The sequence below is a fragment of the Martes martes genome (genome assembly GCF_963455335.1).
Source record: "Martes martes genome assembly, chromosome: 9".
In the NCBI taxonomy this organism is placed as follows: domain Eukaryota; kingdom Metazoa; phylum Chordata; class Mammalia; order Carnivora; family Mustelidae; genus Martes; species Martes martes.
In genome coordinates, this window is record NC_137896.1 from 1,437,093 (window position 1) to 1,464,710 (window position 27,618).

Consider the following 27,618-nt stretch of genomic DNA (forward strand, 5'->3'; position numbering starts at 1 on the left):
CCTCTAGGGCCCCCACCCACAGCCACTTGTGGGTGGCAAGGGCTCACCTTCTCCGCCCGCAGAAAGAGGCAGATATGGGGGAGGGCGGTAAAAGGGGAGAAAAGCCAAACACCGAAGAGAGGAGTGAGGCTGCACAGGGTCTGCGGAGGTCACCCCGTGGAGTCCTGGGGAACCAAGCGTCGGGCTCCAGTGGGGCAGTCACTCTGGACACGGAGTCGCTTCTGGGATGGAGGTGGCAACGGGCTGGGCCCATGGTGTGGCAGAGGGCCCGGGCGGGCCGCTGCGCAAGCTTTCGCCGAAGCGCCTGTCCCCGGGCCGCCGGGGGCGCTCGGCCTCCAAGAGGTGCCCAAAGTTAGGGAAACAAAGAGCGGAGCCGCCAGGCTGGGAAGAGCGGGCCTGGCGCCGGGGACCCGGGGACGCCGCTCGGGACCGGGAGCCAGGCCTTGTGGGGCGCGGGGGAGGTCGCGGTCAGGCTGCGCTCCCACGGCCTGGCCCGGGGCCAGCAGGTGCCCCTTCTGGGGAGGCCGGCCGGGCCGGGGTTCGAAGGGTTAAGGCCCCCGGCCGCCCCTCCCCCTCCCCGCCCCTCCCCGTCCCCTCCCCGGGGCGCGGGGCTCGGGCGCCCGGGCGGGCCGGGGCGGGGCCTGACGTCCGCAGGCGGGGCGAGCCGGCCGGCCACCGCCGCACTCCCTGGGCTCCCGCGGCGCCGCGGTCCCCGGAGCTGGAAGATGGCGAAGCTGGGCGCGCGGCTCCGCGCGGGGAGCGCACGGCGCGCGGCGGGGTCGCGGGGCCCCGGGCCGCTGCTCCTGGTCGGCCTGGCGCTGCTGGGGGCAGCGCGGGCGCGGGAGCCGGCGGACGGCGGCTTCAGCCTGCACCCGCCCTACTTCAACCTGGCGGAGGGCGCCCGCATCACCGCCTCGGCCACCTGCGGCGAGGAGGCCCCGGCGCGCGGCGCCCCGCGCCCCACCGAGGACCTCTACTGCAAGCTGGTGGGCGGCCCCGTGGCGGGCGGGGACCCCAACCAGACCATCCAGGTGAGCGCCGGCCGGGGCTGGGTCGCCGCCGGGCGGGCGGGGTGGCGGGGACGCCGTCGCGGGGACGCGGGCGCCGGGGACGGACTTGGCGGGGAGCGCCCAGGTACGGACCGAAGCCCGCGCGCCCCGTCCCGACGCGCTGGTTCCGCATTTCGGGAAACCGGGGGGACCCCAGCTCGGCCTTTCAGGCTCGGCCGGAGTAGTGCGCGTCCCGCGGTGAGGGCGGGACGCAGCGTCCCCGGGCGGCGGTGGCAGGGCGGGAGGGGGGCTGGTGCCGTACCCTGGCCGCCCCGAGTCCCGGGATCCCGGCGAGGGCGGGTCTTGGCTTCCACCGCGGCTGCCGGTGGGGAAGGGGCGGGCCGCTCTGCCTCTCCCCGGGACAGGCTGGAACCTGCCGGCGCGCACGCCACTGGCATGACGGCGGGAGGGTCGGGCTTCCTGGAGTTTGGAGCCCGACCCTGGAGGCTCTCACTGCTTGTAGCAGAGGGTTGAAGCCGGGGATCTAGGGACATGATGGGACCCTTAAGGTGTGTGTGTGGGGGCAAACAGTGGTATTTTTAATTGGGGGTGCGAGCACACATGCAAACCCTGGGCAGCATCTCTGCCCCACAGGTGCTGGTCTGTCGTCTTCAGTCTCCTTGAGGAGATGGGGTTCCAACCCCTGCAGACACTCCGGGAGGCATGCCCACCCAAGCTAGGAGTCTAGGTGGGGGCGGGGTTCGGGGGCCCCAGCTGCACCGGGCACCTGACGGAGAAGGCAGCGCTGTGAGGATTCTCTGGGCTTAGCTTGAGGGCTGGGATCCTGTGAGGCCGAGGGGCCACCCTTGGAGGCGGGTGCTGTCTTCCCATCCCTCCCGAACCTTAGGGAGAGAGGGGAGGCCCCAAGGCGGTTGTAACCTGAGTCCCCACAGTCCTGGTAGAAGAGGCAGGGGGAGGGGAGGAGGGCAGTTGGAGGTGGATTAGCTAGGGTGGGTGACGAATGGAGGAGCCTCAGCTGGCCCCCTTGCTTGGCCTGCCCACCCACTGCCCCAGGCCCTCCCCTGGAGGGGGGAGCAGAGCGGGGTAGGGGGGCCGCCTGTGCCCCAGAGCCATCCTGCCAGGAATGCTGGCCTCCCTTGAGCTCCTGGGCTTACCTGAGTGCCCTCCCCTGTGCCCAGCACAGCTGATATAAGGGGTGTCAAGCCCATGTTTCAGATAGGGACACTGAGGCCCGGAGAGTTGTACTGTGGACACCTGCTGAAAGGCCCACTGCCAGGCCAGGGTCTGGCGCAGGCGAGCAATGAGAACCCGTCCCTGCTGCAGGCCCTTGGCACATCTGGTTGATGTCAGAGGCTGGGTGGCAGGAAGGAGCTTGTGTGGGGGTCTCCAGAGGGCCCGGCTGAGCCCTTGATGCCCCTTCCTGGCTCACCTGGGCCCCTTAGAACCCCCATCCTGTACCCTGCAGGCCCCGGCTGAGTAGCCCCCTTGAGGACCCCTGGCTTTTGTCTCTGTCGCTCACTCCATGTGCTTAAGGGAACAGCCTGGGGGCCCAGGTCAGAGCACCTTCCCTCTGCTTCTCCTTAGCTGTGGCTTTCTTTTTTCTCCCTGGGCCTCAGGCTTCTCATCTGCCAAATGGGTATGAGAGCCTGCTTCACCTGTGGTTGTGAGCATGGCGGGGGGGCCTGGGAAGCCCTCCGGAGAGACCGCTGACGCACATGGTGTCACATGGTGGGGAGCAGGCCCTGGGGTGAGCGCCAACAGCCCTGCCCTCACCGCTCCTGGCCTGGCGAGAGAGAGAGAGAGAGAGAGAGAGAGAGAGAGGGGCAGAGAGAGGCAGAAGCTCCCCTTTGAGCGTTGGGAGCAAGGTTAGCACGCCTGGTCTAGCTGCCAGCTGTGCTAGGAAGGTGCGTTCCCGAGGGGTACAGGCTGCACAGCCATGTGGCCTTGGCTGTGTCCCTGGCCCGGCCAGTGCCTCTGCCTTTGCCTCCAGCTGCACGGGCCTCCTGCTTGCTGCCCCGGCCCTGGAGGGGGCTGTCAAGAGGGCCTCGCCTGTAGTCCCCGTCTGGAGCCCCCGTCTGGAGCCCCCCCCCCCCCGTCTGGAGCCGAGCTTGGGGTGGGGAGCGGGGGGGAGGATCAGGTGCCAGGGAGGTGATTCCCTGCTTCTCTCTGTCCTGAGAGTTCAGTCTTGTGCTAACATGGGCGTTGGGCCCCAGAGGATGTGGGGCCCGAGAATGGGGGCTAGCGGCGCCCCGGAGCCCTGGAGGAGGCGGGACAGAACCTGGTGGGCCTGGGGTGAGGCCTGCTGCTGTTTGGGCGAGGTGGTCCTGAGGCAGCCAGAGCCCACAGAGGGCAGCTGGGGCACTTCAGCCCCGTGGCCTCGGGTGGGCATTGCAGGAGCTCCAGGCTGGCCCTGGGCCCTGCAGGGGAAGTCGGGGCTCAGCTGCCGGCGGGTGACTCACGGGGAGGGGACCTTCTTCGCTTGCTCCCTGTTTCCTCACTCTGTTCCTGGCAGGACCCTCTGGAGCGGGGGGCGGAGGCAGCCCGGTTTCCCCAGCACTGTCCGCTGCAAGCCAAAGCCAGGCAGACAGGCCGGCCAGGAGGCCCACATCATGGAGAGGCGCCCACTTGTAGCCTTTGGGGACTAGAGTCACCCCTGTTTGACTCTCTGGGTGGGCCTGAGCAGAAACTTTCCTGGGACCCCTTGACCCAGCTTCCTCCTGGGCTTGGTTGTGGGGGGGCGTCTGACCCCAGGCAACCTTTTCTGGAAGGCCCACCAACCCAGCGGGCTGGCCCTGCCCACCTCTTCTAGGAAGGCCCCCTGCCGCCCTGGGCCCCTCCAGGCCCCTGACGCCGCACGCCCACTTGTGGTGCGGGCTCCCTTCTCTGCTTACCTCCTGGGAGCTCCTCTAGGTCCTGGGAGCCAGAGCCTTGGCTTCTAGTTTGGGGTCCCCATTTGAGCTAGGCGGTAGAACTTTTCTGAGTGTCCCCTACTGCTCCAGTCCCTGGGTCCGGCAGCCCTGGGCTGGGGGGAGGGGTTGCTCAGAGGCACAGGAAAGAGGGAGGGTTACCACGAGGCAGGGGAGGGCAGTGGACAGAGAAACCACTAGTATCCCGGGAGTTTCAGGCTCCGTGATAGGATGAAGAAAGCAGGGCGATGCGTGGGTTAGCCGCCTGGGGGGTCTGGAGCCCTGGGGCCCCTGCCGAGGAGGTGACATGTGAGCTGAGGCAGGACAAGAGATGAGAGTCCAGAGCCCACTGGCCCGAACGAGGTCTCAGCTGGGGCGGCCCGGGGCTCCTAGTCTGAGGGGCCCTGGGAGCCTGTGGGGTGGGAGGCAGGGTCCCGTAGGTCCGGTGCATGAAGTCTCACAGACCCAAGCCCACAGGGGCAGCGTGGGGCAGACCCGCACTTGTGGGGCCTTGCTAGAGGCCCTCCATGGCTGCCAGGCCTGGGATTGGGGCAACAAGGGGTCTCCCACGCTCCCACCTCCAACTCCTAGGACAAGGTCTGGCCCCCTGGGAGGTTGGGAGGGGTGGGGCGGCCGAATTTCCCAGACACAGCCTCTGGGGCCTCCATGGATGCCAAATCCCAGAGGGCTGCCTCTTGTGTGCCGGGAGATGGCGGGTCTGGTTTCCTCCGGGGTGGAGGTTGGGCCTCTTCTCGCCAGTGGCCAGGACCCAGCTATCTTCCTCGCTGTGCCCCGGGCTCCCAGCACCTGCTCCTCCCTGACAGGGACGCCTCTGTGCCTCAGAGGACAGGCCCCAGCAGGTGGCTGGACCAGGACAGAAGCAGCTGCCAGCCCCCATGTGGGACCCGCTAATCTTTCCATGGCCAAGGCAGGTGCCAGTGTTACCCCCACTCTTCAGATGGGGACACTGAGGCTCTCGGCGCCGTGACTTGGCCTGGTCCCAGGGCTCGGAAGCCGCAGAGCAGGAGGTCCAGGCCTAGCCTGATGGCTGCCCACATGCCTCCACTCTGGGGCCTCTCCCCACAGGCTGCCAGAATGGCTTAATTCCTTCTCTCTGGAGACCCTAATCCAGGATCTGGGTAAGAGCCCAACGGGAGGGTTGTGGGGGAGGGGCTGGAGGCCCTGGGGGGTGCAGTTTGGCTCTCCCCATCGTCCTAGCCACCTGGACCCCACCCCACCCTGATGCTCCCGGGCCTTCTGTCTGGGGACTGTGGCCCCCCCAGACCAGCCCTCTTTCCGCCTGGGCTCCGGTTCCATTGGCCTTTGGGTCCCGGGCTCCCTGCTTCCTCCTGGCCCCGGGCCCTGCGGGGCTCACCCTTCTGTCTGGAGCCCACCCCCCGCTTGCAGCGTAGGCCTCAGACGCCCCCCCACCCAGAGAGGCGCACAGGGATTTTCCCACCTAAAGCGGGTGCCCTTCTCCTTCCCCGCTCTCCGCTTTCCCCTGTGAGGGGACAACCATCCCTCCCCAGAGCCGAACCCCCAAGCCCCTGACGTAGTAGGCACTCTGTGCTTGCCGAGTGAGCGGGGGATGGCCGGTGAGGGTCGGCAGGTCGGGGGTGCGGGGGTGGGGGATGACCGAGGGGCAGGGTGTCAGCCTCCCACCCCCGCCATCTGACCACGCCGGCCCCTCCTAGGGCCAGTACTGTGACATCTGCACGGCTGCCAACAGCAACAGGGCACATCCCGTGAGCAACGCCATCGACGGCACGGAGCGCTGGTGGCAGAGCCCGCCGCTGTCCCGGGGACTAGAGTACAACGAGGTCAACGTCACCCTGGATCTGGGCCAGGTAGGGTCCCCCGCCTCGGCAGCGGTGGCCGTGGGGTCTGGCGGGAGCTGCGGGTGGCAGGCCCCGCGCCGACGGAGGCGTGGCCGCGGGCACCTTCTGTGTGTCCCGTCAGCACCCCTGCCGCACGCAGGGGGAGAGCGGCGGGAGGGGGCTTCCCAGAGGTCACAGTTGGGGTCAGGGGACAGCTTGGAGGCGGGCCCAGATGCTGGGAGGCCCTTGTGTTTACTTGGAGGAATTCCTTTGCCTGGAGCCTGGCGCTGCCTGGCGGCCGTGGGAGGGGCCCGGGCCGCGGAGGAGGCTCTAGAAGTGGACATTCCTGGCATACCTGTGCCGTGTGGGCCACCTTGGGGTCAGGTGGGCCACCTTGGGGTCAGGTGCGTGTGCTCAGGCCACCGCTCTCTGCCCTCCTTGGCCTTTGAAGCCCCGGCTCATGGGGCGGGGGGCAGGCATTTCTCGGTGAGCAATGAGCCCTGCTCGCTAGTGGGATCCGGGGCGGGGGTCAGACTCCCTCAGGCTCTGTCCTGCTCTGTGGGGGACTTGGCCAGTGCCTGGCCCCGGTGACCTGCCTGGGAGACAGGCCCCGCAGTCCTGTTGCCACTGGGGGTGCGGTGGGGGCAGGTCGATGAGGCTGAGCCTGGAAGTGACCGACCCCGGGGCCTGCCTGGGGTCCCGGCGACGAGCTCTATCCTGCTGGAGCCCTACCTGTTCACGGTGGCTGGCTTTGCCACCGTCCTGGGGTGTGACCTGGTCGATGTCTGCTCCTTGCTGGCCCCCTGTCCCACTGTCCCCCTGGTGTTGTTAGGAGGGGTGGGGAAGTGGCTAGAAGGGTGGGGCCCAGGGGGGAGTTGGGGTATTTTGCTGGCGTCCCTCCTGCCTGAAGCCTGGAAGCCTGCAGGCGTGGCCCAGGGGAAGGTGGGCCTGGAGGGACGTGGGTTCATTCGTGGTTATGCCCTCGGTTATCCCCTCGGGAGAAGCAGCCATCGTGCAGGGGGAGGGGCTGGGCTGGGGGTGGACCGGACTGGGGAGGGGCCGGGCCGCTTCCGTTCAGCTCACTGGGTTCTGATCACATCCGCGCGGTCCCGTCACCTGGAGGGAGTCTGGGAGGGGCATCAGAAGCCCTGTGTGGCCCTGGGCTCCTCCTCTCTCCGGCACTGCCCTCCGGGGCCCATGGGCGGGGAAGGAGAGCCTCCTGCTGTTCCGCCCGTGGGAGGGAACTTGTGCTGAGCTGGAGGGTTCTTCCTGCCTCCCCTCCTCCTCTATGGGGCAGACCTGGCTAGGGGGTGGGGGGGCGGGGAGGGAGGAAGGCCCAAGCCCGGTGCACAGTCTTCATGGCAATGCCAGAGCGGCCGCAGAGCAGGTGGGCGTGAGGCCCCCCTGAGGTGCAGTGAGTGGGGGCGGGGAGGGGCTCAGCCGGTGCTCTGCCCCCTCGGGGCTCCGGGGCCCCGGCCTCCCCATCTGTGAAATGGGCGGGAGCTGATGAGGCTGGCCCTGTGTTTGCTTTGTGCACTGGTTCCAGGCCATCAAGCGGCTGTCACAGCATATCCTGACCTCCAAGCCTCAGTTTCCCCAACTGTGAAATCACAGAGAAGAACACGGGAAGGAGGAGTGACTCACCCATCCGCAGGGTCACACTCCTCTCTCTCCCTCCCCCACCCTTCCTTCCTTTTTTTCCACCCTCCCTCCCACCGATGTCTCTTTCCATCCACCCACTGCCCCCTCCCTGCCTCCTTCCCCTCTACCGCCTGCAGATGAATCCCCCAAGCCTGTCTTGGTTTGGCCAAGGGGCTGCCGGTGTGGATGGGGAGGGAGTGGACACCGACTGCCTGTTCACGTGCTTTGGAGTTGGGCAGCGTAGATGGACCCAGTGTCTGGCTGTGTGGGAGAGAGAAATCTCCTTCCTCGACCTGTCTCCCCGCTGAGATGGGATCCCAGAGGAAGTTCCCGGGTTCACCACCTCACTCTTGGAAAGGGAGCTCGTTGCCTCTTCCTCCCTGAGCCACTGAGCAGCAACCGGGTCCCGGCGGGTGCCCCTGCTTGCTGGGGTGGGGGATGGAGGCCAGGCCTGGCCCTCAGTGCCCCATTGCAGGGCAGGGGAGCCCCACGTAGGGGAAGAGTAGCAGCGACGTTTCCGGAGGGTGGAGGCTTGGAGCACCAGGGGGCATGTTTGGGGGCCTAGAATATGGCCCTCTCAGTGACCTGGGGTCTGAGCCCTCAAGAGCTCCTTGTCTGTTGAGGTCCTGAGGATGTCCCCAGGGCAGGACCCTCTGAGCCCACTCCCTGGCGCAGATGGGGTGATAGGCTGAGCCCAAGGGGCCTGGCCAAGCTAGCACAGCCCAGGGGGCAGAGCCTAGGGGTCCTGGCCGTGTACTGGGTTTTCCCCCTTTGGGACAAGGCGTGCTTGGAGGCATGGGTCCTGGGTGGGGCTGGGCTTCCGCGAGGAAGCCAGGCCTAGCGGGCAGTGGGTCTGGGCACGCCCCCTGTGGCGGGCCGCCAGCAGCCTTTGTTCTGGAATCTGGAGCGGATACCCTGGGAAGGGGGAGGAGGCAGCTGGCACTGGGCACCAGGGGCCTTCCTGCCCCCAGGAGAGCCGAGAAAGGGGGCAGGGAGGCTGCATGCCCCGTGGGCAGGCACGGAACTGATGGCGCGTGATCCCTGCCGTGTGTGGGGGCACAGGAGCCCCACGGGGCCTCCGTGAGCCTGTTCCCTCTTGCCCTGAGTCACCTCTCTATTCCCTGGTGATCTTTCCCATCTCACGGTAGGCGGGGGACAGTGGGACCCTCTTCCTTCCATTCGGTAGATGGAGAAACGGAGGTTCTGTGAGTAAAGTCCTGGCTGGGAAGGGCGCGGGAGGCCCAGGCCCGAGTTCCCTGCCGCGCTTGCCTCGTGGACCTTGTCCGGGAACCCTCAGACCTGAGAGAACAGAGCTGTTGGTCTGACGCTGCTGGGCACCGGCCTCAGAAGTGGGTGTTCTCCGGAGGGTGCAGTCCCAGGACCCGCCTGGGGGTGCTCCTGGGGCCTCCTGCCAGCCTGAGGCTCCCCTTCCCTGTGCCCAGGGCAGGGTGGGCGTCGTCTCTGACAGCCTGGGCTCGGGCCCCACGGCGGGGTAGGTGCCGGCTCCAGTGCCCTGCCCCCACGGGGGGCTCTGGACAGTGTCTCAAAGAGCTGGGCAGAGATAGCGGGGGCTTGATGTGGGGGGAGACTGCCGGCCTTTCCAGACACCCCTCTGGGGCCTACCGTGGGGGAGGGACTCGCCCCAGAGTCGTCTCCCTTCCCTGCCCGCTGCAGCCACACTGCCCAGACCCGGCTGATCCCCTCCCAGCCGCGTTCTTACCCGTGACCGGGCAGGCCAGCCCCGTGTCTCAGCCCTCCAAGGCCAGGGGCAAGGGTGTGGCAGGGGTAACTGTGCAGAGGGGGCCAGCTTCAGCGTCAGGGTGTAGGCTGGGGTAGTTGGGTATGAGGCCACATGTTGACAACCGGAAATGCCAGGGTCAGGGGTCTGTGCACTCCCTAGGGGACAGTAGGGAGCCGGGGCGGACACCAGCCGCCACCACCCACCAGACAGGGTCTGCTGAGCAGAGCTTTGGCACAGCTGCGAGCCATTGCGGGTGAGCCCTCCCTGGGCACTTGGGGCAACTGAGCCAGGGCAGAGTGACCGAGACCCTGGTGCCGGTCTCCAGAGTTGACGGTGGGCTTGGGGACAGCCCGGCCACGTGGGCTGTGGCTCCTGGGCTATTTCCTCTCTGAGTGCAGGGATGAGAGCTCCTGCATGTGGGCCGAGAGCCTTAGAGCATGCTGGCTGCTTTGGCTGTTAGGATCCCCAGGCAGCTCTGCCCTGCCCGCCTCACAGAACCTCCGTTTCTCCATCTACCAAATGGAAGGAGAAGGGGTCGGGCAGCGTGTCGTCAGAGGCCGACTGGCTCGGGGCTCCCTGGGCAGGCCTCCTGGTCCCAGGGTGCCTGCTGGCGTGCTGGCTTATGATGCTACGGCCACTGGCCCAGCTGTCTGGCCTGGCTGGGCACTCAGCCATGAGGCCGGCACCCTGGGAATGTCAGTGGGGTTGTTCAAGGGAAGCGGCAGGAAGTATGGGCAGGGCTGGCCGGGCTCTGGACAGGTGTGGGGGCTGGACTGGACGTGGGCCCTTGAGCTGGGCTCCCGGGGGGAGGACACCGGGAGTCCTGGTGGCGTCTGTGGGGTAGACACCCCTTCTCCAGTATGGGCCCCGCCTCTCCTCATGAGAATGAGCAGGATCCTTTGCTCAGAGGATGTGGGGCCAGAGGCACTCCCTGCGCCCAGGCCTGGGGGCCATCTGTCGCCAGCCCTGCGCATCTCGTCGCTGACACGCTTGCCCGTGGCCGTCCGGGCGTGCTCAGGCTGGATACGTGCCTCCCCACCACTTCCTCTCCCCCGACCCCCGGCGGGCCCCCAAGGCTTCCAGTTCTGTATGTTTAAACAACCCCAAGCAATGGTCTCCAGCAGCACCATTCACCGAGACTAAACTGTTTAGGTTTGGGGGCTCCCCCTGGGGATAAACTCTATGTCCTGTGGCCCACGATTGACCATCTGGCCTGACCCAGGCCAGGCTGCCAGGAGGGGACCGGGGACAGCCCCTGGAGGTGGGGGTCTTGGAATAGCGAAGTGCTAAGCCATGTGGAATCGTTTTCCGCTCTCGCCGGCGGGACCCTGCACACCTGTCAGGGCCCTCCCAGCCCCTTTTCCCCAAAGGTCTCCCCCGCTCTGCACACCTGTGCCCTGAGTGCCCCGACCGGCAGAGCGAGGCCCTGAAGCCGCCAAGCACGTCCTGCGTTTCCGTGTTCTGCTCTCCTGCCCACGACCCCTGCCCCTCCGGGAGCTCGCCGGGCTGCATGGCCGTGCTCATTTAACCAGCTGGGGGCTCGAGGAGGCACGCCCGCCCTGCTCTGCCATTTGTCTGCACTGTTTCCAGATGGGGGTCTCTGCGGGGAGGGTGGGCAGACCTGGGGGTGCGGGGCCCTGAAGGTGGGCTCTGGCAGTCTGGGGTGGGGGAGTATCCAGGAGGTCTGGGTGTCCCAGGGCTCCCTCCACGGGGAAGCCCGGACGCCTGGCTAGGAGGGGCTTCCTGCTTCCGCCCGGCCACAGCCTGGGACCCTGGCCCGTCCCGGGCATCGGCGTAGGGCCCTGCTTCCTGTGGGGCCAGGGCTGAGTCACAGACTGCCCGGTGATTCACGCCGGCCGGCCCAGCGGAACGGGGCTGGGGCGGGGGGTGGCGGACAGGCGCCCTCCTCCCCTGGGACAGGGGCACGAGGGCCAGCCTGGGTCTTCCCAGCCCCGAGATCGGCCAGGGCGGGGGTGGTCTGTGCCGGCCACAGCCCTGCCCTTGGTGACGTGGGTGCCCCAGCCCAAGTGGCTGCTGACCAGCCGTCCCCCTCTGCCCCCCTTCCCATGCCTGGGGGCTCCAGAGGCCGCAGCCGCGTTCTCGTTAGTCCTCCCGGTGTTGTCCAGACCCCAGCCCTGTGCGCAGCCCCCGCCCCCCACACCACCGCCCTTGCAGCATCCCCACTAGGGCCGCTGACGCCTGCTTGCCCACTTCCAGGGGTGGCTGGTCTCTGCCTGCTCCGGGCTCCGGGGAGATACTCTGTCCCGACTGTGTCCCTGCTCTGTTCGTCTTCCTGTCCCCCCCCCCCCAATCCTGGGAGGGGAAGGGACAGCCGGGGCCGCGCAGCCACGGAACCCTGGAACCCACCGGGCCTCTTGCCCCGGCCCCAGCCCCACTCCGGCCGTGGTCCCTGGGGCTGTGCCGCCTGCTGCGGAGCCCTGACCCTCGGCGCTCAGGCCAGGCGTGGGGGCTGGGGCCGCGGCAGCCGAGAGGCAGGTCCGGCTGCTGTGCTGGAGACGTGCCTGCCCCCAAAATAGCCCAATTTTTAAAAATAACTCAGCAGGCTTTTGTTCGGCTTTACGCGGTACAAGACTTTTCTTTTTTTCTGCCCAGAAGTTTGCAGCAGCAGGAAAGGTCAGCCCCCGTTGGCGGTGGCGCGGAGCGGGTGGGGTGGTGGGGGACGGCTGGGTCTTGGGGGGTACAGGGGTCGGCTTGTGCTCCCAGGCCCTGTGTGGGGCCGCTGTGGGGTCCTGGCAACCCAACCCCATTGGGGGCAGATGGGGCACGCAAGGTGCATGGCTGCCTCCCTCCAGCCCAGGGCCGTGGGGACAGCCGTCGAGGGCCTGTGCGACCAGTGAGGTGGCACACGGTTGGAGGCAGGGGTCCTTAAGCATGTCCCAGGACGCTGTGCACGGGGTGGATGCTTCTACACCCTGGTCCTGCCTGATCGGTGCATTTGAATCAATATCCGTGCAAGTGCTCTCAGCTGGGAAGAATGCGACCAGCGCCGACCTGGGGGAGGGACAGAGCTGGCCAGCAGAGAGGGCAGCCCGGCAGCCTCGCTCAGGGAAAGGCGGGGGTGGGTCCCAGGGGGGCTGGCTGGGAAACTTTAAGTTCCTCTGGGCTTTGGTGGGGGCGGAGCTGCTGGCCACCCCCCCCAAGAATGGCCTGTGGGCATCTCACACAGCCTAGGGCCCCCTACTCCCCGCCCTTCTTGCTGTGACCCCTTCCTCACAGAGACCCCTCCTGGCATGGGAGCCATGGGAGGTGCCCCCAGAGCTCCCTGGAGCGCCTGAGGGTCAGCTAAGGTGCCAGTTTGGGTGTAGGGTGAGTAGCCGCCCCCACCAACCGCTGACGGAAGCCCCTCCCCCAGTGGGTGGGGCTCATGGGACTGCGGCCTGAGAGCCTGGCTGCTCTGGCTGCGGGTAAATAAGCCCGTGCCCCCCACCCCCACCCTGGGGAGAGGCGGCTCTTGGCACAAACTGGGCCTGTCTCTGCGAACGCCCGGCCTTCTGGAAAGGGCAGGACTCAGAAGGCGTATCTCAGGGGTCCAGACCTCCCACCTCCTCCCACCCCCCATCCTTAGCAGCCCGTGCCCACCTTCCCTCATGGGGTCACCACAGTGGCCTCAGGTTGATGGGGGGTGGGGGGCTGACTCTGGGCCTCGGGCAGCCCTAAAGGGGCCCCTGCCCTGTGCCGTGGGGCCCCTCTGCTCTGGGCCCAGCCTGCCAGGTCCAGGGAAGGAGGTACTGGAGAGGACCTGCTCCTAGGGCTGGTGGGGCGCCGATGAGGGTGCGGGGGGTGGCCCGGAGCGGGATGTCACCCCTGAGGCTGGTGCACAGTTCACTGCCTACCTGGGGGTGCCTGTGGGAGGGGCCTGGGATGGCTGTGTGGGCTCCCATCCCAGGCCCCCAAGGGGGCATGTCCACTGGCTTTGTCTGCCCTTGTCTGGGACCTCCCACTCCTCTTGAGTATCTGGCCCTCCCAGTGCAAACTGGGGATGTCCCAAGTCCCACTGCCTTCCCCGCCTGGGTCTCCTCGGAGCCCGAGCACACCCTGCCCAGAGGCGAGCCCGGACAGTGGCCCTGCCTGCTTTGTTGTTCCCTTGACTTTGGGGCAGAGGGCTGGGAGCGGGGGAGGCACTGGCTGGCCCTCAGAGCCCCAGGGCCTGGAAACCATCATCCCTCCCTGCAGTGATCGCCGCCTTGTGGTCGGCACGCACGGAGGCTGAGGCTGGGGTGGGTGCTCAGGTGCCACCCCGAGACGTGTGCGAGCAGGGGCGCCCCAGACAAGCACGGCTGGGCGTGTGAGGGCGGGCCTCTCTGCTGGCCGCCCTCGGAGGGGTCCTGGTGGCCCTGCCTCATCATTGAGCCCACAGGCAGTTCTCAGGGCCCCGGAGCCCTTTCCTGGGAACTGTGACCCGGGGCTGGGGGCTCTGGGCAATGATGTGGGAATCCCTTGCCATGTACTATGTCCCCGGGGTGCTGGATGAGGGGTACCTTTGGCAATGAGAACCCAGCCAGATGGGGTTGGGGGTTGCTAGGGCGCATGGGTGGCAATCGACGTAGGAGGGGCCTCAGCCAGCCCCCGGGGGCGCAAGACACAGGGGCATCCCGGGATGCTGACCTCCGGTCTGGAAGAGGTGAGAGGCATGAGCGCTGCCTGGAGAGGGGTTGTGCTGGGACCAGAGACAGAACAGGACAGGTGGGTCTGGCTGGGGCTCGAGGGGTCTTGGGGCCTCTGGAGGAACAGATTCGTCCTTCCCCCGTCTCAGTGCTGCCCTGACACGCCCGGGGCTCCATGACGCTCTGCCTTCCAGCTCCCGAGCTGCTGGGGTCTCCCCGGCCCAGTCCCGAGAGGCCTCATTCCCTGGTCTGCCTACCCCACTGGGGCCTCCTGAGGAGGACAGGGCCTGTCGCCGGGACCCGGTGGCCATGGGCCAGGCAGAGGGAGAGGGGGCAGGTCCTGAGTCAGCCCTGAGAATGACGAGGGGCTCACCAGGGTGGGGCTGGGACAGGGGCCCCGTCCCGGGAGCTGCCGGCTGTTTGGAGAGGCCCGGCATATGTGGGAGCTGGGCTACCATCTGGCCACCTGCCCAGGCCTGGCCACCAGAGCTTCAGGGACCGTGGAATGAGCTCCTGTCCAGGCCGGCTGGCCTCACTGCCTGGACCCTGGACAGGCTGCCCCTGTGTGTTCCTTCCATCCCAGCCCCCACAGGCCCACCTGTGGCCTCAGAGCCTGACAGACCCATGTGCCTCTAGGGCAGGGATGGGGGGGGAGACGTTCAGAAACCGGGGGTTCCCACCCTTTGTCTCTGTGTCCCCGGTGCCAGCCTCAGCGGCCACGGGCCCGAGTGAGCTGGGGGGCCGCTGCTGGCTGGCCCCCACAGGCCGGATCCCCAGATGGCCGGTGTGGGACAGGAGCCCACCGTACGGGGTGGGGCGGCCCCCCGAGGGGGCCCTGAGCTGCGCGGAGGGGCCTGGGACGTCAGCGCCGCGTTGCCCCCGCAGGTCTACCACGTGGCCTACGTGCTGATCAAGTTCGCCAACTCGCCGCGGCCGGACCTCTGGGTGCTGGAGCGCTCCACGGACTCCGGCCGCACCTACCAGCCGTGGCAGTTCTTCGCCTGTGAGTCTCGGGGGGGCGATGGGGGCCGCCCCGGGGGGGGCTGCCCGGCCGGACTCTTGCAAGGTCCCCGCGCGCCAGGCCGGCCCTCGTGCCCTCCCTCCCGCACGTGTCAGGGGCGTCAGGCGCGGGTTCCCGGGGCAGGTGCATGGTAAGCAGCTCCTGTCCCCGACGTGGAGCACGGCTGGGCCCAGAGGCCGGTGGCACCAGGCGTCCCCGGCGCTACCTCTTGCTTCCCTCTCGACCGGCTTCATGGTCCGGCAGCTCCCGAAGGAGCAAGGAGAGCCGGGCGGGAGGCACAGTGGCTCCCTAGCCCGCCACGCCCGCGGCCTCCGTGACCGATCACCATGGGAGCCTGCGATTGGGTGGGCCTCGGCCACGGGTCCCCCAAAACTCCACGAGCGAGAGCAGTTGGAAATGGTCGTCCAAGAATGGGGGTGGGGGGGCACTTGTCTCTGCAGAGAGGGGCACACGTGGCGAGGGCCGGGAGGGGTCAGTCCGCAAGGCGTGGGCAAGTGCAGGGTTTCTGGGCTCGGGCAGGGGCCGCCCCGCCCTCCGTGCCCTCCTGGGGAGGCACCTCCCTCCTTCTTCAACCCAGCGCCCCGGGGGTTGTGGGGCGGCCCGTCGGGAGTGGCCGTGCTCCAGCGCGCTCCTGGGCCCCGCGTCCCCACAGCGTCCAAGAGGGACTGCCTGGAACGGTTCGGGCCGCAGACGCTGGAGCGCATCACGCGGGACGACCACGTCATCTGCTCCACCGAGCACTCGAGGATTGTGCCCCTGGAGAATGGCGAGGTGGGTCCCGGGGCCCCGGGGGGTCCCCGCTCGCGGGAGGGTGGCGGTCCCCCCCCCGGCCTGACCCTCTGCCCCGCGTGCAGATTGTGGTGTCCCTGGTGAACGGGCGGCCGGGGGCCAGGAACTTCTCCTTCTCACCCCTGCTGCGGGAGTTCACCAAAGCCAGCAACGTGCGTCTGCGGCTCCTGCGCACCAACACGCTGCTGGGCCACCTCATGGGCAAGGCGCTGCGGGACCCCACCGTCACCCGCCGGGTGAGGCACGGCCAGGGTGCGGAGGGGCTGTGGGGCCGGCGCGGCCCGGCTAGGGCAGGGGGCCGTGACACTCACCCCCCCCGCCCATAGTACTACTACAGCATCAAGGACATCAGCATCGGCGGCCGCTGTGTCTGCCACGGCCACGCGGATGTCTGCGATGCCCAAGACCCCACAGACCCCTTCAGGTGAGGCCCGCTGCCCCCGTCCTCCTCACCCCTTCCCAGCGCAGGGAGCGGGAGACCTGGTTCCGCTGCCCACTCTGTGCTTCGTCCTGCGTGGCCGCCCCTGGCCTCCACCCCCTTAGGTGTGCGGCGAAGTGGAGGGCTGTCCCGTGCCTGGGCGGACCTATTTGTCCTGTAGCCAGAGGCCTCTGCCATCCCCGCAGAAGCCGGGGCCCTGTGCGGGGCAGTGGGGATGTCCTTGGCCTGAGGCTGCAGGTCCCTGTTCTCCAGCCCCCTCCCTTCCCTCGGGACACGGATGATACCCTCCTTGCTGTCCGCAGCTGCTCCCCCCGCCACCTCGCACGGTCCTTGCGCACGGCTTCCGGAGCTCAGGTGCCGCTGGCGGCTCTGGGAAACTAAGTGCCCAGTGGGAATGTGTGCTGGCGGAGAGGGGAGCCCGCGGGCACCAGATCAGCCTCAGAGGAGCGGCGGGCCTGCCCTTACTTGCTGGGGAGGCATTGGCATCCGCTCTGACTCACCTGTACCAGGGTGTGCCCTGAGCCCAGCTCTGCCTGGGGGCGCGAGGGGTGGGGTGGGCTGGGCGGCTTCCCCAGAAGCACGAACACCAGCACCCCCCACACACCGTGTTTCAGGGCACCGGCCTGCCCTGCGCGCCCCGCTCCTATACCCTGCGCCCCAGCCGCTTCTTCAGGGAGAGCTCTGCCCCTTCGTACCCCCGACCCCGTCGTCTCCAGCCGTCAGCCCCTGCCTGGACCACCGTCCCCATCCCCACCCCCACCTGCACCCTCTCCCCCCATCACCACCACCGCTCTGCCAGCTACCTGCCTCGCTCTGTCCTGAACCCCTCATTCACTCTCCCCCTTTCCTCTGGTTTGGAAGTTACATGTTTTGTTTCAATCGCTGTCTCAGTCCAGTTGGGTCGCCGTCACCACATACCGTAGACGAGGGGCTCGTAAACAACAGAAACTTACTGCTGTTCTTGAGGCCGACAGGGGCCCACGTCTCGGGGTGTCTTCACGTGGCACGGGGGATGAGGGAGCTCTCAGGGGTCCTTTTACAAGGACACTACTCCCACTGATGGGGGTTCCACCCTTAAGACCTAATCACCCCTCAAAGGCCCCACCTCCAGATACCATCACCACGGGGACTAGGCTGCACATTCTCGGGGACACCCGCGTTCAGCCAGGGGCAGGACTGTTCATGGCAGTGGCAGCCCTCGTGACGGGCGTGGTTGACCCGCTGTCACAGCTGCTCACACAGCCCTGTAAGCAGGAGCTCCGTCCCCGCAGCCCGGGAGCCACCTCCTGATCCGCCCAGGCCCTTGACCCGCACCCCTCTTGACTCACCTTGTACCCCTGGCCACTCGGTTCCCTTTGCCTGAAGTGCATCCTGTGGTGGTGGTTGCCGTGAGGCCGTGTCCCCGTCCGACGACCGTTGCTGCAGCGGCTCTGTCGGCCTCCCTCGCGGGGGATAGTTTAGCTGGCTACAGAACTCCAGTTGGCGGCCATGCCAACATGTCACCTGGCGTCCCAGTGGTTGGCAGAGTCCACAGTCGCCTGTGCTGTTGCCCGTCTGGCTTGTCTGCCCCTTCTGGAGGGTTCTATGACCTTCCCCTGGTGCTCTGCGGATTTCCTCTACAGCATCAAGGAGCCATAGGTCTTCTGTGGCTCAGGACTCCTGCCCTTTTCTTTCTTTCTTTTTTTAAGAAGATTATTTATTTATTTGACAGAGAGACAGAGAGGGAACACAGGTGGGGGGAGTGGGAGAGGGAGAAGCAGGCTTCCCGCGGAGCAGGGAGCCCGATCTCGATCCCAGGACCCCAGGATCAGACGCTTAACGACGGAGCCCCCCAGGGGCCCGACTCCTGCCTTTTGAATCTGAGAGTGTGTGTCGTTAGTTCAAGACCATTCCCGGCCGTCAGCTCTGCCTGCTGGCTCTCCCTTCTACCTCTTTCCTCTTTCTGGAATCCCGTTCCATAGACGGTATCTCCCTCCGGTTTCCTTCTGTCTCTGAGCATCTCCTGTGGTCCCCTCTCTGCCTTCTGAGCTGCTCTGGGTCGGTTCTTGGGATCACCGAACCTCCAGCTGAGCGTCGCCCGTCCGCTGTCTTCAATTGCAATGATTTTATTTTCCGTCTATAGAAGTTGTGTCTGGTTCTTTGGCAACATCTCTCTATTTTTTTTTTTTTAAGATTTTATTTATTTATTGGACAGATAGAGCTCACCGGTAGGCAGAGAGGCAGGCAGAGAGAGAGGGGGAAGCAGGCTCCCCGCTGAGCAGAGAGCCCGACGTGGGGTTCGATCCTGGGACCCTGAGATCATGACCCGAGCCGAAGGCAGAGGCCCGACCCACGGAGCCACCCAGGCGCCCCACATCTCTCTGTTTTTTCATAGCATCGTGTTTTCTGTGTTTTAGGTTTGTTTGGTTATGACTTTAAGCATTCTTATCTTATGGTTTCTACCTACTTGCTCCCTGATTCCCGGGGTTGGATCGTGCTGACCGTTGCGTTGACGGGCCCGGCCGCATTGTGTCCCATTGGTCCTGCGGCAGTACCTCGTCTGTGCTTGGTTGGGGACGGTTGCTCCCCAGGGCTTTTGTGGGGTCCTTTGCCCTGTGCCCTGCGGTGTCCCCGCCCGGCTCCATGTGCTGGGTCATTTCCCGGTGCCCTGCGCAGATCATGGCATAGCCAGACGCCAGCCGCAGGTCCAACATCAGGCCGCCAGAGCCGGGCGAAGACAGGGCGGGCTTCCTGGAGCTGCTCCTGCTCTCTGTCCCCCGGAGGCCCTCCAGAGAGCCCAGACCCCAAGGGCCACAGTTGATTCCCAGGGCCCTGCAGACACTTTGGGTTGCAGGGGACGGGGCTCTGACTGTGCGGTCTGAGGCCTGGGGCTCCGCAGACCAGCTTCCGAGGTCCGGCTCGGGGCACGCGGAGCACGGCAGGTGCAGTGCTGGCCCGGGCCCACCGAGCAGGCAGCCCCGCTGTGGCTGAGTTATGGAGGGGCGTGTCGGGCGGGGCTCTGGTAGGGGTGTATGAGTGGTAGGAGGCTGCGCCCTCAGGCCTGAGCTGTGGCCAGCTGTCCCCCTGAGCCAGCAGGAGCCGCTCTCCAGAACGGCCGGCAGGAGTCCAGCCTCTGCCTGGTGTCCACCCCCGCTGGAAGAGGAAGCCGTTCCTGGCCCCTTGCCCCTGGGGACGCACCCTAGAAGCATGGGGGCGTCTGGCTGAGCTCATACTGCCGAGTGAGACCCGGGCCTCAGCCCTAGCCCAGGGAGGCTACGGCCCACCCACACTGACCACTCAGTCCCCGTCCCAGTCCCCACCCGCCAATAAATCCCGTCCCTCCTGCTCCCCTCCGTGAAGTCTGGGTGCAGCCCCCGTGTCCCCCAGGTCCACAGTGTGGCCCCTCCTGTCCCGTGTCCCCACAGGCTTCAGTGCACCTGTCAGCACAACACGTGTGGGGGCTCCTGCGACCGCTGCTGCCCCGGCTTCAACCAGCGGCCCTGGAAGCCAGCCACCACCGACAGTGCCAACGAGTGCCAGTGTGAGTGCCCAGCACGTGCACACCTGCATACCTGCCCGCGTGCTCACCTGCAGCCCCGCACACACACTCGCCCAGCTCTGCCCCGGCCTGAGGCATGCTTCGGCCACATGTGTGGTGTGTGCTGTCACCCATACCAGGCCACATCTGGGGCCGCTGGTGGTTTGTGAGATGTGCCCTGGGGGTCCCTGTGAGGCGGGTCCTGGGGGCCTGTAAACAGTTCTGCCCCCTTCTCTCCAGCCTGCAACTGCCACGGCCACGCCGATGACTGCTTCTATGACCCTGAGGTGGATCGGCTTAGCGCCAGCCAGAACCAGGACAACGTCTACCAGGGAGGGGGCGTGTGCATCGACTGCCAGGTGGGACAGGGCCGGGGAGGGGGGCCCGTGGTGGCAGCTGGGGTGGGTCTGAGGCACTGGGGTGGTGGGCCGGGGCCCCCGGCATGGTGCACCCAGGGCCAGAGTTGGGGGAGGTGGGGGGCGGGAGGGTCTCCGCACTCAGTGGCCCCATCCCGCCCCAGCATCACACCACCGGCATCAACTGTGAACGCTGCCTGCCTGGCTTCTTCCGGGCCCCAGACCAGCCTCTCGACTCTCCCCATGCCTGCCGCCGTGAGTGGGGTCAGCCCAGGGAGGGGGGCTCCTGGGGGACGGGGGTGTCAGGAGGGGCCCTCGTGCTGCTCCGGGAGGCCCGGCCTGGCTCTCCTCCCCCTTGCCCACGCTGGGGAGGCAGAGCCAGCCCCGTGGCCCCAGACTTGGGGTCTCAGGAGGCCCCGGTGCCCGCCCAGGCTGCAGCTGCGAGTCGGACTTCACGGACGGGACGTGTGAGGACCTGACGGGCCGCTGCTACTGCCGGCCCAACTTCACGGGCGAGCGCTGCGACGCGTGCGCTGAGGGCTTCGCCGGCTTCCCGCGCTGCTACCGTGAGGGCGTCGGCTGGGGAGCGGGGTGGCTGGGCCACAGTCTCCAGAGCCCTGTGGGGGACCCGGGGTGGAGCCCTCGGTCCTGTCTGCCTCTCTGGCAGCGCTGAGCCAACCCGGCTGACCCGTGCTGTCTCTTCCCTCAGCGGTGCCCTCCTTCTCCCCCAATGACACTGGGGAGCAAGTGCTGCCGGCGGGACAGATCGTGAGTAAGTGTCCGCCGAGGCCCCTGTCCTGCCCTGGGCCCCACAAGGCCCCCCTGAGAGTGGGATTGTCCTGTGGTCCCCTCATGTCCGGCTCTTGTGTTTTTATGCACATGATGCATCTTCGTGTTAGGAAACCTGCATAAAGCAGGACAGGGATACCCAGAGTCGCGTCACTGTCACGCAGCCCCTCCCCCACAGCTGGGCCCCTCCCCTGTGCTGCATGGTGCTGGGCAAAGACAGGTGTGTGTCCTGGGAGCTGCTCTGGCTTTCCTACCGCCGCGTCCTGTAAGCATGTCCCCTCATGTTGTGTCATCGAACAGATGTAGCGTTTCTTCAGTCAACCCCAAATTGTTGGAAATTTAAGTTCTTTTGAACTAAAAAAAAAAAATGCTACAGTAAACATCCTTGCAGCAGAAGCTTTCCATAAATTCTCAATAATTTTTGTAAAACAATTTCCTAGAAGGTTCTGAGTCACGAGACTTGCCTATTCTGGCACATTCTGGGCTGGAGGTTGCCAGATCGCTGTCTTGAAAGAAGCCGTGTTGGGCGACGTGACAGTAGCGGCATCCGCAGGCGCAGACGGTCCTCGCCGGACCACAGGCCCAGCTTGTGGCTGTCAGCTCAGCCGGCAGGGACCCCCCACCCCCTGCCATGTTTCTGGAATCGGGCGCACCTCTCTGGACGGTTCTCCTTCCTAACGGGGCGCGCTTGGCTGCCGGCAGGGTCTTGGTTGGACCGCATTTGACATTTGTCGTCTCCCGTGTGTCTTTGATGCGTCTGTGAGGGGGACCTTCTTTCGAGTGTGTCTTGAGCGCGTATCTGCTTTCCCGGGGAGTGTGTCGTCCGGGTCCCGTGCTCACGTTTCTGTCCGCGGGCCGGCTCTCCGCACGCCCCGTGTCCCGGCGGGGCCGCCCGCCCTGTGTCTTCAGGGCTGTGTTTCCTGGGCTGGCATGTGGACCCCCAGCTGGTCCTGTGGCCGCGGTCCTTGTCTGACCCCCTACGACTGGTGCGCATGTGGCACGCGCTCCGCTCGCTCACTCGTGCCTGTCGCTGTTCGACGGTTCCTCCTTACGCGTTCGCGTCGCTTCGGTGCCGGGAACGGGTCGGTGGCCTTCTCCCAGGAAGAGCCGGATGGTGCTTGTGTGCTCTCAATGGCGAGGGCCACGTGTCCTAACGTGCGTGGCTCCAGAGCCCGCCGTCGCGCGCCATGGCTGGATCGTGGCGTCGAGCGTGCAGACGTGCGTGGGCCTGGCTGCGTTCTGGGAAGACTTGACCTGCAGAGCCACTGGAGCGGCCCCGGGGCTGCGGTTCGTTGATGCCCAGCAGACGTGCTGGGGGCCCTCCCGTCCCCCCGGCCCGGGGCTGGCGCTGCAGATGGCCCGCACCACTGGGGCTTCGGTGCCGGACCGTGGATCGTGCAAGGAATTCTATTTGTGCCTTTCCTAGCGAGCACCCCTGTGTCTGTATTCGTAAGGGAGGCTGGTTGAAAGCTTTCCTGGTTGTTTTTTTTTGTGGGGTGTGTGGGCCGTCTTGCTTAAGTTTTGTAATTGAAAATACTTGGGAAGTGACCCATACTTGGTTACGCTCCATAGCAGTCTACAAATCACGGGACTTGCCCGTTTCTTCCTTCCTTCCTTCCTTCCTTCCTTCCTTCCTTCCTTCCTTTAACATTGTATTTATTTGAGAGAGATCACAAGTAGGCAGAGAGGCAGAGAGAGAGGAGGAAGCAGACTCCCCTCCGAGCAGGAGCCCGATGCGGGGCTCGATCCCAGGACCTTGAGGCCGTCACCTGAGCCGAAGGCAGACCCTTCATCAGCCGAGCCCCCAGGCGCCCCAGGAACACCCGAATCTTAGGAGTTTGATGGAACGTAGAAGGGTGCCCGGTCCTGACACCTGCTGGTCTTCGATAATCATCATTTCTTCTCTGGTTCTTGTGTCCGTTCATTTCCCACCTCAGCGTAGGTCGGTTTTAGTCATTTTTCCTAAGCAGATTGTGTTCTTTGGATTTTAAAATGTATTGGTATAAACGTCATGCACAGGGGTGCCTGGGTGGCTCAGTTGTTAGCCGTCTGCCTTCGGCTCAGGTCATGATCTCAGGGTCCTGGGATCGAGTCCCGCGTGGGGCTCCCTGCTCAGCGGGGAGCCTGCTTCTCCCTCTCCCACTCCCTCTGCTTGTGTCCTCTCTCTCGCTGTGTCTCTCTGTCAAATAAATAAAATCTTAAAAAAAAAAGAAAATAAAAATCGCACACAGCGTTCCATCATGAATTGTGCCTTTCGTTTCTCTTACCATCTGGTCTAATTTCTTCTATTTCCTCCACTTATTAGACGTAGCAGAAGTTTCCTGAATTTATTGGTGTTTTCAAGTTACAGCTTAAGATTCTGTCTATAAGATCCGCTGGGGTTTTTCCTCGTTTCAGTTTGGGGGAGAGATCTAACTTCCTTTTCTTTTTTTTAAGATTTTATTTATTTATTTATTTGGGAGAGAGAGCACGCACCACGAGTGGGGACAGGGCAGAGGGAGAAGGAGGGCCACCGTGGCCGGCACCTCCCGCGCGGCAGTGACGTGGCTGTTCTGCCCTTTTGTGATGGCTCGGTCCGAGGTTCACCACAGCGGGGTCAGATGGGGTCTTCTTTGCTTCTCACCTAGAACGCGACGCCCTTTGGAATGTTCTGTGAATGTGGGATGGGTGTGTGAGTGCCGTGCAGGGTACAGGTCGCCACGTGTACGCCCACAAAGGCGCACGTGTTCGTTAAGCTGTTTAAATCCACGTGTCCCTGCGCCAACCTCGTCAGGGTCTGGGGACGGTGTCTCCAGCCCTTCTGTCCAGGATGGTGGTTTTGCTAGAACCTTCCAGCTCAGGGGTTTTGGCCCTTGGCACCCCGCGACCCCGTGGTCCTGCTCTTGGGTTGTGGGGCGTACCGCAGACCCGGGTGGCAGGCTCCCTGTCGTCCCCCTGATGCTTGTGAGCTTGGGTTCCCTGGAACGTTCTGGCGTCTCTGGGCCGTCTCTGCACCTTGCTGTCCCCTCACAAAGCTGTCCGTGGCCCATCTGGGTCCTTGGTTCAAGGTGCATCTTTTCAAGAGAACGTGACTCGATTTTCCTTTAGGAGCCAAACTGAGGCCTCTGGTTCTGGGTCGTGAGAGGAGCCGTGGCCCGGGCAAGGCCGTGGCCGTCAGGCGGGGCTCGCTCCCGCTTCTTGGTCTCATTTCTGCTTCTCCTGTGATACCTCCTTCCCGCCTGTGTCTTGCCGGGTTGGGCAACAGACGGGTTTCGGTTTGGGATGACTTGCGTTTCTTCTTGGAGGGTTTCAATGTTCTGTCTCTCTCTGGTCCAGCCGGGGGTCACCCCGCGCTCGACGAATATCAGACCGTTGCTTTCTACGAGCAACAAACAGGAGTCGTGACTTCTCTGTGTGCGTAAGACGTTCCCCGTGCTCTCCCTCCTCTTTTCCAAGCTGCAGAATTACTCATGAATCAGATTGGAGTCTCTTTTTTGCTTTGTTACGGTTTCGTTTTTACGTCTTTACTGGTTGTGTTGGCGCCTGCCGCGGACGTAGCAGCTGCGTCGCAAACGGCGTCCCTCGAGTTTGGGCCACCCTGGTTTCGAGACACGCTTCTCCCACAGACAGCGGCTCTGCCTTCCGGCGGTCTTGGCCTCCGAGCGCGGTGTGAGCACAGTGTGGAGACGAAGGGAGCGAGTGTGTGGCGGGCAGGGTTCCCGGCGGGCAGGGCCAGGTCTGCCGGCGTCTGAACCCTCGCTTCCCCCCAGACTGTGACTGCAGTGCCGCCGGGACCCAGGGCAACGCCTGCCGCAGGGACCCACGGCTGGGACGCTGCGTGTGCAAACCCGGCTTCCAGGGCACCCACTGCGAGCACTGTGCCCCGGGCTTCTACGGCCCCAGCTGCCAGCGTGAGTGTAGCCCTGACCCTACCCCCCTGGCCTGGGAGCCTGTCCCCTCCCCGACTGAGCACGGACCCCCTCCCGCAGCGTGCCAGTGCTCCAGCCCCGGAGTGGTGGACGGGGACTGTGACCGGGACTCGGGCCGCTGCACCTGCCGGGAGGGCTTCGAGGGGCCCGCGTGCGACCACTGTGCCCCGGGCTACTTCCACTTCCCTCTCTGCCAGTGTGAGCGAGGCCTCCCCAGCGGGCACGGGTGGGTGTGGGGCCCGGGGCGTGGCCTGCCTGGCTTAGAGGCCCCGGTGTGCTGCTTTCCTTCCTAGTGTGTGGCTGCAGCCCTGTGGGAACCCTGCCCGAGGGCTGCGACGAGGCTGGTCACTGCCCGTGCCGGCCGGAGTTTGACGGCCCTCACTGTGACCGCTGCCGCCCGGGCCACCACGGCTACCCTAACTGCCGCGGTGAGCAGAGGGCTGGAGGGGGGCCCGAGGGGAGCCGGAGGACCTGCCGCGCCCCCAGGGCCTAACCCCGTGTCCCCTGCAGCCTGCACCTGTGACCCCCGGGGTGCCCTGGACCAGCTCTGTGGGGTGGGCGGGACGTGCCACTGCCGCCCAGGCTACGCGGGCGCCACCTGCCAGGAGTGCGGCCCCGGCTTCCACGGCTTCCCCGACTGTGCCCGTGAGTGCCCGTGCTGGGGGCGGGGAGGGCGGGCGTGTCCCCACCGCGTGCCCACGCCCTGCCGTCCTTGCCTAGCCTGCCGCTGCTCCGCCGAGGGCTCCCTGCACGCGTCCTGCGACTCCCGCAGCGGGCAGTGCCCCTGCCGGCCCCGGGTGACGGGGCTGCGGTGTGACATGTGCGTGCCAGGAGCCTACAATTTCCCCTACTGTGAAGGTGAGCTTGCGTCATGGGCGTGTCCCGTGCCGTGTGTGTCGTTCCCGTGCCGTCCCCGTGCATGTGCCGCGCGTGCGCCTGCGTGGGTTCCTGCGGCCGTCCGTGCGCACGGCCCCGTGAGCACCTGCGTGAGGATCGTGTGCTGCGTGTGGACGGTCACGCGCACGTGTCCGTGGCACCGTCCTCGGTGTGCAGGTTCATCGCCTTGTGTTCATGGGCTTTGTGCACACGTATGTTCACAGCTGTCTGCGCGGCCCGTGTTCACACACGCGTCCACAGGCCTCGTGGCTTGGTGTGTGCTCGTTACTGTTCCCCGGAGTGGGGGAGGGCACGCGGAGCGAGCGAGCCGCCGCAGCCACGGCTTCACGCCCGCTCCCACGTGGGAGGCTTACAGGCGGCCCCACGCAGCCGTGGGTCCGGGCCAGGCCTGGGGAGGCCCTTGGCCATCGGAGTCAGTGGCCGGCGAGTGACCGCAGGCTGGGTCTCTCCCCAGCTGGCTCCTGCCACCCTGCCGGCCTGGCCCCGGCGGATCCCGGCCTTCCTGAGGTAAGCCCTAGTCGGCCCTCAGGGGAGGGCAGCCCCTCACTCCCCGCTGCTCTGTCACCTTGGCAACCTCGGGGCTGTTTCTTCCCCGGGCTCGTCCTCTGTCCCCGTTCCAGGGACGGGCCAGAGATGGGGCTGTGTCGGGGCTCCGGGGCTGAGGGTTTTGGGTAGGGGGTAGGGGGTAGGGGGCAAGGACCCACCCTGACCCTCAGTCTCACCTTCTCCCAGGCACAGGCCCCCTGTACGTGCCGGGCCCACGTGGAGGGGCCCAGCTGCGATCGCTGTAAACCTGGGTTCTGGGGGCTGAGTCCCGGGAACCCTGAGGGCTGCACCCGTGAGTCTGTGGCGGGGGGGGGGGGGTACGGGAGTGCTGGGGAGGCTGGGGGAGGGCAGCAGCGCGGGGAGGTGAGGGCCGGCCCCGCAGCGTCCAGGCCCTCTCTGCTCTCTGCCAGGCTGCAGCTGTGATCCCCGGGGTACGCTGGGTGGACTTGCCGAGTGCCGGCCGGTGAGTCCGAGGCCCAGGCTGCCCGGGGGCTGTGGGACAGGCACGTCCAGACCCCACTCCACGCGGCGTGGTCTCACCTTCCCCCGTCCCGCCGCAGGGCGACGGCCAGTGCTCTTGCAAAGCTCACGTGTGCGGCCAGACCTGCGCGGCGTGCCGGGACGGCTTCTTCGGGCTAGACCAGGCTGACTACTTCGGCTGCCGCAGTAAGTGCCCCGTGGCCCTCAGCCCACATCCCGGGGGAGGCTGAAGCCAGGGAGGGACGAGTGAGGCGGGCACCTTGGTCTGGGGAGGCCTGTGCTGGGCACGGAGGGGAGGGGCGGCTCCCTCTCCCTCCCCTCCGTCCTGCGCCCCGGCAGCCCCCGGTGGCCCGTCGGAGCCGGCCTCTCGGCCCCTGTTGCTCTCCGCAGATAGCGGACAGGGGCCTGGGCGGCCGGAGCAGGGTCCGGAGCCCGCTGTGGGCAGAGCAGCGAGGCCGGGGTGGGGGCGGAGGGGGCAGCTAGCAGCGTGGACCTTGTTCCCTCCCACCGCAGGCTGCCGGTGTGACGTCGGCGGTGCGCTGGGACAGGGCTGTGACCCCAGGACAGGCGCCTGCCGGTGCCGCCCCAACACCCAGGGCCTCACCTGCAGCGAGTGGGTGCCGCCGCCCCTGGCTCGGGGGTTAGGGGGCTGGCCGGGTGGCTCACCCGCCGGGGACCCTGTGGGCTGCCTCTGACCAGCCCTGCCGTGGCCAGGCCGGCGCGAGACCACTACCTCCCTGACCTGCACGACCTCCGCTTGGAGCTGGAGGAGGCGGCCACGCCAGGCGGCCGCACCGTGCGCTTCGGCTTCAATCCCCTCGAGTTCGAGAGCTTCAGCTGGAGGGGCTACGCGCAGATGACACCCGTGCAGGTGGGGGGCTGCCTCCCTGGGGTCGGCCTCAGGCGCCCCTGCGGCGGATGGAGGGGGGCGGGCAGGGCATAGCTGGGGAGGGGCCGCCTGATTCTCCGTGCCGCTTCCCCCCCCAGCCCAGGATCGTGGCAAAGCTGAACGTGACCTCCCCCGACCTCTTCTGGCTGGTCTTCCGCTACGTCAACCGTGGGCCCGCCAGTGTGAGTGGGCACGTCTCTGTGCGAGAGGAGGGCAGGTTGGCCACCTGCGTCAACTGTGAGTGCCG

General features: G+C 66.4%; 1 protein-coding gene across 1 annotated transcript in view; it reads left to right on the forward strand.

The window, feature by feature from the left end:
- Window positions 1-725: 725 nt before the first annotated feature.
- Window positions 726-27,618, forward strand: part of LAMA5 (laminin subunit alpha 5) — a gene marked incomplete at its 5' end in the record, with an annotated part of 47,183 nt that continues 20,290 nt past the window's right edge. The window contains 23 exons of the mRNA XM_080812807.1: window positions 726-1,031; window positions 5,611-5,763; window positions 14,626-14,743; window positions 15,414-15,532; window positions 15,616-15,786; window positions 15,877-15,974; window positions 19,394-19,509; window positions 19,747-19,865; window positions 20,027-20,117; window positions 20,294-20,428; window positions 20,572-20,634; window positions 24,401-24,541; window positions 24,620-24,757; window positions 24,853-24,987; window positions 25,070-25,204; window positions 25,280-25,417; window positions 25,911-25,963; window positions 26,189-26,294; window positions 26,413-26,465; window positions 26,563-26,668; window positions 26,996-27,095; window positions 27,197-27,353; window positions 27,470-27,608. Of these exons, the coding sequence (XP_080668933.1) occupies window positions 726-1,031; window positions 5,611-5,763; window positions 14,626-14,743; window positions 15,414-15,532; window positions 15,616-15,786; window positions 15,877-15,974; window positions 19,394-19,509; window positions 19,747-19,865; window positions 20,027-20,117; window positions 20,294-20,428; window positions 20,572-20,634; window positions 24,401-24,541; window positions 24,620-24,757; window positions 24,853-24,987; window positions 25,070-25,204; window positions 25,280-25,417; window positions 25,911-25,963; window positions 26,189-26,294; window positions 26,413-26,465; window positions 26,563-26,668; window positions 26,996-27,095; window positions 27,197-27,353; window positions 27,470-27,608 (2,890 nt within the window). The remainder of the gene's footprint in view (window positions 1,032-5,610; window positions 5,764-14,625; window positions 14,744-15,413; window positions 15,533-15,615; window positions 15,787-15,876; window positions 15,975-19,393; window positions 19,510-19,746; window positions 19,866-20,026; window positions 20,118-20,293; window positions 20,429-20,571; window positions 20,635-24,400; window positions 24,542-24,619; window positions 24,758-24,852; window positions 24,988-25,069; window positions 25,205-25,279; window positions 25,418-25,910; window positions 25,964-26,188; window positions 26,295-26,412; window positions 26,466-26,562; window positions 26,669-26,995; window positions 27,096-27,196; window positions 27,354-27,469; window positions 27,609-27,618) is intronic.